Source organism: Diadema antillarum, unplaced genomic scaffold (assembly GCF_040938485.1).
Source record: "Diadema antillarum isolate AM-2024a unplaced genomic scaffold, OU_Dant_1.0 seq00000699_RagTag, whole genome shotgun sequence".
Taxonomy (NCBI): Eukaryota; Metazoa; Echinodermata; class Echinoidea; order Diadematoida; family Diadematidae; genus Diadema; species Diadema antillarum.
The window spans coordinates 224,749-233,953 of NW_027271604.1; the positions used below are offsets into that span (position 1 = coordinate 224,749).

At 38.9% G+C, this 9,205-nt stretch overlaps 1 protein-coding gene across 1 annotated transcript; it reads left to right on the forward strand.

The window, feature by feature from the left end:
* Window positions 1-8,614, forward strand: LOC139737689 (G-protein coupled receptor 54-like). Its single transcript, XM_071648369.1, has 3 exons — window positions 1-378; window positions 4,558-4,693; window positions 7,914-8,614. Exons 1-3 carry the CDS (start codon window positions 1-3, stop codon window positions 8,612-8,614), a joined length of 1,215 nt encoding a protein of 404 aa, XP_071504470.1.
* The last annotated feature ends 591 nt before the right edge of the window (window positions 8,615-9,205 follow it).

Below are 9,205 nucleotides of genomic sequence, written 5' to 3' on the forward strand. Positions count from 1 at the left end.
ATGAATATGACGTCCACATCTGTCATCGAGACAGTCAGTTTCGTGGATTTCCCCAACGAAACGGGACATGAAGTTGACGATGGCGGCTATTCCGGTGGCCACGGTGGATACGGGTACCCTATCATACCCGAAATCGCCCTTGTCATTCTCAGGTTCGTCAAAATTGTCGTCGACAGCGTCGGTATCGTTGGCAACACCGCGGTCATCATCCTGGTCGTATTTTGCCGGGACCTGAGGACGACGGCTAACTACCACTTTCTGAACATGGCGCTGGCCGATGTCGTGCTTCTGCTTGAAAATATTCTGACGCAGATCAGCTACCTCATCAATTATGACATCTTTTCATCGTGGGTCTGCGTGCCTAACTACCTGCACATGGTAAAGTCCTATATCAGCTTTCATCGTATACAATTTGCGTATGGCCATTCCGTTCATGATCGTCGCTGCTATAAGTAAACCTTTACTATAAATTATATTATTGATTTATCTTTTGTTAAACCTAATATAAGCATAACGTCGATGCTGGAGAATGTTACAGTTTGACATACATATTGTTATGCAGAATATTTACAGAATAACGTAAGATTCAGCATGTTGATACTCGCCAAAATTATAAGTCTACTCTTATGAATAAATGGCTCACTAATGGCCTTATGTTGGCACTTTGAGTTCGTTTTGTTGTCAAAATGGAAAGTACACATTGACTCCATTTCCATTCTAATCTTTGTATTACGTTTATGTATATACCTTATTAAGGAATTTCTGTTGTAACTTGTGATCACTTGTACGTTTTCTTTGAAATTATTACAAATATGTTCTGTAAATGTATTGTATATAATTTTCCCTTTTTATTCAATGGAAATGGAAATAATTGAAATTGAAATTGAAATTGAAATTATGCTTACTTATTTTTGTCTACTTTGTCGAGCTCTTACAGTTCAATTTTCTTATCAATTTTTACTGTTTCTCATATTGATATTTCAAATGTATGTACACATAAGATGTAATAAACTTGATGAAGTATGATATTATAAGGTAGAAGGAAAAGGGAAACACAAACATTTTACGTACTATCATTTTTTTTTCACGTAGGCCTACAAAAATGTAACACTTCAGTGTGATAACAAATGACGCGAACACAAACAAACAGGAGTGCAAGAACAATAAGATAATTCAGTTGAGTTGGAATTTGAGTTTCAGTTGGGTTCAATTGTATTAATTGTAGCTCGCAAAGGTCTCGATGTATATACAAAAAGCCAATGTGCAACTTTTGAAATATAAAGCCATTGTTAATGTTTCAAATGCCAAAGTCGCTGATGTTGTGTAACTTCTAAGATATGAAAGAGTATTGTGGGGCAAGTTGTCAATCAGTTGCAATGAAAGAGTATTGTTGAAAAAAATCCTAAATGCCTTAAAACCTTCCAAAAAAAGAAAAAAAGAAGAAGAAAACGTTAACAGATATGTGCAGGGGTTCACTGAACTCATATTTCCCCAAAGGGTGTCAGATTAAACTATTCATTAAATGTGTGGTTAGTACTGATAATAGACCGGTATATGCATAAAAGATTGATAAGATTTAAAAAAAAAATGCTTGTGCTAGCCTTTTGATTGAATCCATATGCATCAAAAAAGCAATTGCTTGCGAGCATTGTTTTGTTCTAACGAAGTAATCATGGGCGCGCAACTAAATATTACGTGTTGATCCATGTGTCGATATGCCGCTGTTTCAAGACTTTCACAATCGAACAGGCTCCGTTTCTGGGCCGTAGACGTATCTTTCTTTAATGTGATAAAGACAAGGTCAATACATAATAATTTTGATGTCAGTACCACTTGTCGACGACACAAAATGTTTTCAATCAGGCAATGATATTGATGTAATGGTAAACGTCATGTGTGACTTCATTTTCGGCATATTATAGATCAAATACAATAAAGTATTTCTGCACAACAAAACAGTAAAAATATGCTATTTGGGCAACCAAATGAACATTATGGGGATCATAGGCGCCGGAAGTGGGGGGCAGGGGGGGCGGCCGCCCCCCCAATCCAAAAAGTGGGGGGGCAAAACGTATTTTTGCCCCCCCAAAAAGCCCCCCTCCAAAAAAAAAATAATAATAATAATAAAAATAAATGAATAAACAAAGAAAATAAAATAAATATGTATATATAAGAATAAAAGGGAAAAAATATGGCTACAAACGGCAGCTTTTGGACAGTAAAATGTCAAAATTTTCAAGCTCGCTCGCTTCGCTCGCTCGCATCCAGCAGTTGAGCCCGGTGCGCCTCCCCCTTAATTTCTAAAGCGAAAAACATAGCTACGACGGCAGTTGTTGGATTCTAGAATGTCAACATTTTCAAGCTCGCTGGCTTCGCTCGCTCGCATTGAATCGTTATGCCATTCTCCTAATGTTGCTGCCAGTAATTGCCGGTAGTTGCGCCCGATGCCCCCACCCCTTAATTTCCAAAGCAAAAGATAAATATAGCTACAAACGGGAGTTTGGGGACTGTAACATGTCAAAATTTTCAAGCTCGCTCGCTTCGCTCGCTCGCATTGAATCGTTATGCCACTCTCCTAACGTTGCTGCCAGTAATTGCCAGCAGTTGCGCCCGATATGCCCCCCCCCCCCCTTAATTTCCAAAGCGAAAGATATAGCTACAAACGGGAGTTTGGGGACTGTAACATGTCAAATTTTTCAAGCTCGCTCGCTTCGCTCGCTCGCATTGAATCGTTATGCCACTCTCCTAACGTTACTGCCAGTAATTGCCAGCAGTTGCGCCCGATGCCCCCCCCTTAATTTCCAAAGCGAAAGATATAGCTACAAACGGGAGTTTTTGGACTGTAAAATGTCAAAATTCTCAAGCTCACTCGCTTTGCTCGCTCGCATTGAATCGTTATGCCATTCTCAATGTTGCTGCCAGTAATTGCCAGCAGTTGCGCCCGATGCGCCGTCCCATTAATTTCCAAAGTGAAAGATTAACTGCTACAAACCCCAGTTTTGGGACTGTATAGAATGTCAAAATTTTCAAGCTTGCTCGCTTCGCTCGCTCGCATTGAACCGTTATGCCATTCTCCTAATGTTGCTGCCAATAATTGCCAGCAGTTGCGCCCGATGCGCCCCCATTTATTTCCAAAGCGAAATATATAGCTACAATTAAAACTCCAGTTTTGGAACTGTAGAATATCAAAATTTTCAAGCTCGCTCGCTTCGCTCGCTCGCATTTTATTGTTATGCCATTCACCTCTGATGTTGCTGACAGTATATAATTTGTCGATCGTTTCACACCGTCATTCCATAATCCATGTAAGGAAAACTTACAATGTTCCTCAATGACTGCGTTGTTGAATGTATCACATTCCGTAATGTATTGTAGTCCCATTATTGCTCACGCACACACGCACAAGCATACAGACCATCAAAATTACTTTATGGTTCCCCCCATGTTTCGACCCACCGTACGCCACTTTACATATATATATATATATATATATATATATATATATATACATAATAGATGTGTGTGCGTGTGTGTATGTGTATGTGTATATTGTGTAACATATGCATGGTCTAATCTTGAGCCCCCTCCAATGTTTGCCCCCCCAATCCAAAACTGCTTCCGGCGCGCCTGATGGGGATGATTATCAAATGAAAAAATTATTGTGAACTTATTGCTAAAAGAAAGTATACACATATACTAACACGCTTGTCAGCAACGTTTCTCTTTTGAACTGTTTATCATATATGTTAAGACTCCCATACAATACATCATTAGTTCTATTGAATCCTTTTAATAAGACCGAGTGCTACCATAAGATGGATATCTCCGGCATACCTTTCGTCAGATACGAACTATGATATTAACCCCCCATTTTGTCAAGGTTACTATAATCATATTAACATGTGTTATTGCCTTTATTCAGGGTCAGAACATAACAACATGCGTTTAACAAAATATGTACGATTGAACGTTTTTTTTCCCGTCATATTACCAAATGTATCAAAGCATACAAGTATCATGCTATTATGTTTATTTGAGGAAAAAAAAAAGTAATCACCTGAAAAGGACTTCCATAATCATGTTCGCACACAAAATATAATGTAATGAAGATAAGGTCACAATAGATTAAAAAAAAAATACATCCATACTCGACCTTCAAAAATCTTTGTTGCCAAGATATTACAACATTGCAACAACTTCATGCAAAGAATATGATAATTTCATTGTGTTCATTTGTAAAGAAAACAAAGAAATCAATCATAGATTTGGTGTGCAGGTTGATTTTGTTTAATGTCAACTTACAAAACTGAAAATCTCAAAACTTTAATGAGTGAACCTTTACTGGTTGAAATATTTTTCAAAACAAAATGAAGAAGATATAAAGAAGATATTAAAGTATAATAAATTGCCCACAATCTATATGAGCAATGCGGGTAATATTAATGTCAATGAACATAAAAATACAAAAGTGAATCCTTTTAACCACACCAGAAGGCAAATAAATACATTTAGGCCTAAATATGGTATTTTTCGGTCCGTTCCCGGATTATGTTGCAGGTGACAGTGCAGACGTCCTCCCTGACCCTCTCGGCCCTGTCTATTGACCGCTACAAGCTGATCGTCCATCCACTGAAGAACCTGCAGGAGCGGTCAGCTGTGTCCGTTATCTTCTCCCTTGTCGGAGTGTGGCTGCGTGAGTGTAAACTGAAAACTGCCAACTGAGCTACACTGAAAGCCCTAGGTCTAGCAATCAGGAGGTCTCGGGTTCGAATCCCGATGGAAACCCTTTTCTTTGCTCAAAGTTTTCACTATTTATCGTTTTGTTTCTGGTCAGTTTTCGCTATACGTTTGTTTACATTATACATTGAAAAAAAAAAGCTGCATCACTTTGGTGATCCCTGACACTATCCCAGAGTTGATTTACATCATTAATGTGTCTGTGTGTGGCAGACATACACACATTATGTGCTATGTATGGACACAAATTCATTGACTTCCCACAAAACGAATAGTCATATCTTTTGCTTATTAGAACCAGGTATAGAAGAGGAATAGCAGTCAGGGATCTCTGTGACTATTTTAAAGACACACATTATCTTCAATTTAATTTGCAAAACGCATCATATGCACAAGGACAAAATAGATACACTGGAACTGTTAAGCGTTTGAATCATTATTTTGCTTTGTTTTTCTTATTCATTCAAAATGAATATTTCTCCCTAAGTAGATAAGAAATCAACAGTGATTGGTGAACTATAGCGCTTGTCACACCCGAAAACATTACTATATGAATATCAAGATTAGACATAATTATTTATATATTCATATGGATGGCCAATCAAGGTGTCTCAAACTCATGATACAAGTGTAATACAAAACGTGCAGGCACTACTCTCACTATTATCTGGATGGGTGACGTCACACCGGTTTATCTTTTAAAAAAGTGATTTCGTAATTTATTATCATTTATTTCGTCGGTCCTTACATGGCTATTGCATTTTCGATAACTTTGGCAAAGTTTTTGATGTACTATGTATAACGATAAGGAATCATACACACACACACACACACACACACACACACACACACACACACACACACACACACACACACACATGTATATCATAATATGTATATGCATATATATATATATATATATATCATATATGTATGTATATGTATATATATATAAATATATATATATATATATATACATATATATGAAAGTAAACAAGATGACTCTACTTACTCAAGATGACTCTATTTACTTTCATAATTGTCATTGTCGACCCTGGGGAAGACGTATGTCGTCGAAAATTTGGTCTGAATGAATAGCACTGTCCGACTGAAATGCATTACCACCCTACTTCGTCATCTTTTCTGTACTGGTATACCAACACGCGAACTACAAGTATCATTATATATACAGGGCTCCACACTAACTTTTTTGTTTGGTGGCCCGATGGGGCCACCAAAATAGTCAAGTTCAAATTTTTGGTGGCCCGAGAGAAAAATTTGGTGGCCCGAAAAAACAATGAAAACATTAAAAGTCCTGTTTTTAATGAGTCAAAAATTGAAGTTTTATCATAGTAAGAATTGGAAGTTTGACTTATACTCTCATAAATAAACCTCAACAAACTCGCAACACTCACTCTCAGGCACTCATTCGGTCCTTTCCATCCATCCTTTAAAGAAAAGTTACGAATTTATTGACATACTTTTCAAAAAATTTGGGTGGCCGAGGCGGGCCACCAAATTTGCCCTTTTTTGAAATTTGGTGGCCCGACTTTCATTTATGGTGGCCCCGGGCCACCGGGCCACCGTTAGTGTCGAGCCCTGATATATATATATATATATATATATATATATATATATATATATATATGATGACAACAAACAAAGTGAAAACTGACCAGAAACGAATGAGTTATTAGTGGCGACTTTGAGCAAAGAAAATGGGTTTCCATCGGGATTCAAACCCTAGAAATCCAGATTACTAGACCGGTGCTCTATCGACTGAGCTATATAGAAAGCCCTAGAACAGTGTTCGTCCCATCATGGTCCCATAAATCCTAGACGAACACTGTACTAGAGCTTACCGGCATATCAGCATATCTTTAAAAAAAAATGCCTGTCTTAATCCTGGTCACAGTAATAAATCAAGTAGACAAGGCCTTATTCCATCCCTTACCAGGCTAGTTTGATCATGGACCTAGGCTATATTGATAGGTCCATGGTTTGATAAAGAACGTGAAACAAACGAAAAAATGAATACACGCCAACAAATAGGCATTTTCACACTTTTGGCACAAGACAAAACGGTGTACAATAAGCTAGTTCGTGGTTCCACTTTTTTTCTCGTGAATGGAAAGAGTATGGTATTAACATACATATTGAATTTTAAATTCAGTGAGACAAGCATCTGTGATGTATGGCTTATTCATGACTCTACCGACAAATCATCATACATGGTGCTTGCCAGCACGTCCATCTCACATCAACATAGTGTTCATTAAAGCTTAACATTCAGAAATAATGATATAAAATGTTTGTTGATACAGTCAGTGGAAGAAAAAATGAAATAGATGGTTTCCCAAAGTGTTAATTGTCGGGACATTCTGGTCGCCTATATAGTATCCGCAAATTCATTCTTTGTTTGAACATGATTGCGTTTCGTAATATTGAATTTATGCCTTACATCACTGTGAAAGCGAGCGAAGTGTCTAACCAATTGAGAAAACGAGAAGGTCGTATGGGAAATGTGCAACAATCAATGAGCTGATTACCAACTGGCTTCTTAGATTGGGTGATGGCGTCATCACCAAAGGACCCACAACATTTCAGTCCAATTAAACGGAGACTTTCATTCTCAGGGGTGTTCGCTTGCAATTTCTAGGAGTGATCATTAGAGGAAAATACATTTCCCTGTTCAAAAGGACGTAACGAAGAAGAAAACAGCTAGTGAAACAAAGAAAACATACAGTTTCGTACATTATTTGACGAGATAGATGCAGTATAATGAAGTTTACCATTCTGTCCGATGATTTGATTGAGTGAAAGAGACCAGTTTACTATAATGTATGCAAATTTAGAGATTTTTTGTTTAAGGACTTATAAGTAAAAATATACTTGGTAGAGTAAACCACCCGAAGTATTTACACACTTTCCCAAATGAAGGTGGACTATGTGCATAGCCTTCGAATTGTTTGCTGCTAAATCGATCTATTGTCATTAAATTGAGAGCTAGATTTAGAAAATGCATTTCGCCGACATGTTAATGCGCTACATCTGTTCCTTCCACTCTTTGTTGGCTGTGCCTTGCACCTTGCATGGAGGTATAATAGGACTTTGCAAAAAATATACAAATTCCATTGTTAACATGTCTGTCTATCTGTTTCTCAATCTCCAACCAGTGTCACTCCTTCTGCATGCTCCGGTACAAATATTTTCAACCCGGGTCGGAAAGTACTGCATGACGCTGTTGCCATGGAAACATGGCAGTCTCGTCTACAAGATCTACACACTGCTTGTGCTCTTCGTCATACCTGTCCTAATAGTCTCCTTCTGTAATTATCAAATCGTCAGGAAGCTGCGGCGAAAGCGACCAGGCATGTCGCATGGGACTTCATTAGTTACCTCCGCTGCCATGTTCCAGCGGGCTCACGACGTAGGCGCTTCAAACGCTGGCGTTGAATTCCGGCCTCCTGCTTCAGAACCTGCAGTCCCGAGTGACGCAAAGCCATCGGCTAGTAGGAAACCTGGACGCGCTCGCAGCATGCGCCTGGTAATCACCGTGGCGTTACTTTACATTATCCTGTATCTCCCGTTTTACGCCTTCTACGCTGCAGCAATCATTCCTAACGCCCTACCCTGGAAGCTGTACTACGAAGGCCACGTCTACGCGAGTCTGTTGCTCCTGATCAACAGCGCCATAAATCCCTTCATCTACGTGCTTATTGGCGCCAATTTCCGGCGCCAGATATGCCAGTTACTGCCGTGCTTACGTCGCAAGAAGACAGCGAAAAAGAAGTGCAACGATGACGGTAGCAAACAAAATCAGTCCTCAAATGGTATCACAAACACCACTAGCCCGGACCAAAAGAAATCAGAATAGAGTCCCAGATATTATTAAGCGAAATAGCAACCAACATTTCAATTACTCGGCACAATAAAGAATAGACAACAGGAGCACTTTAGGCTAATACGAAGAGCTTAATCCGGAAGCAGACGAAACAACAAAGAAAGAAAGGGAACATACAAAATAAGAGGAGGTCAATAATCTTCTTTGTCCTTCAGCAGCCTCTTTTGTGTCTAGATTTTGGACTAAATCCTTTGTCGGTATCGTAACAATTCCTGATGGTGATGTAAATGTAGTCTTAAATTGACACGCATGTTATCTTGCTGACAAGAAAGTTCTATGGCAGATCATTGGTCGAAGTAAGATGCCAGACATGAAATCACACAAAATGGGGCTCCACAACCAAACATTTCGCTGAAGTGGTACATCCGCCTGTCTGACACAATAATGCTACAGTCATGTAAACCTTGTCATCATCCGTTGCATGAAGGCAATACGGTATACGGCAAGGGTCCATACGGTTTTACGCTGCGGGTTGCAGCGGGTCGATGCGAGTCAATGCGGTTCGAACCGGGTCAATACGGATATCAATACGGACTTGAAATCCGTGAGAAAAATTTGAACATG

Coding starts and splice junctions, on each gene's coding strand:
- LOC139737689 (XM_071648369.1), top strand. CDS start 1: ATGAATATGACGTCCACATCTGTCATCGAGACAGTCAGTTTCGTGGAT. Junction 379..4,557: donor TGCCTAACTACCTGCACATG/GTAAAGTCCTAT, acceptor ATTATGTTGCAG/GTGACAGTGCAGACGTCCTC. Junction 4,694..7,913: donor CCTTGTCGGAGTGTGGCTGC/GTGAGTGTAAAC, acceptor ATCTCCAACCAG/TGTCACTCCTTCTGCATGCT.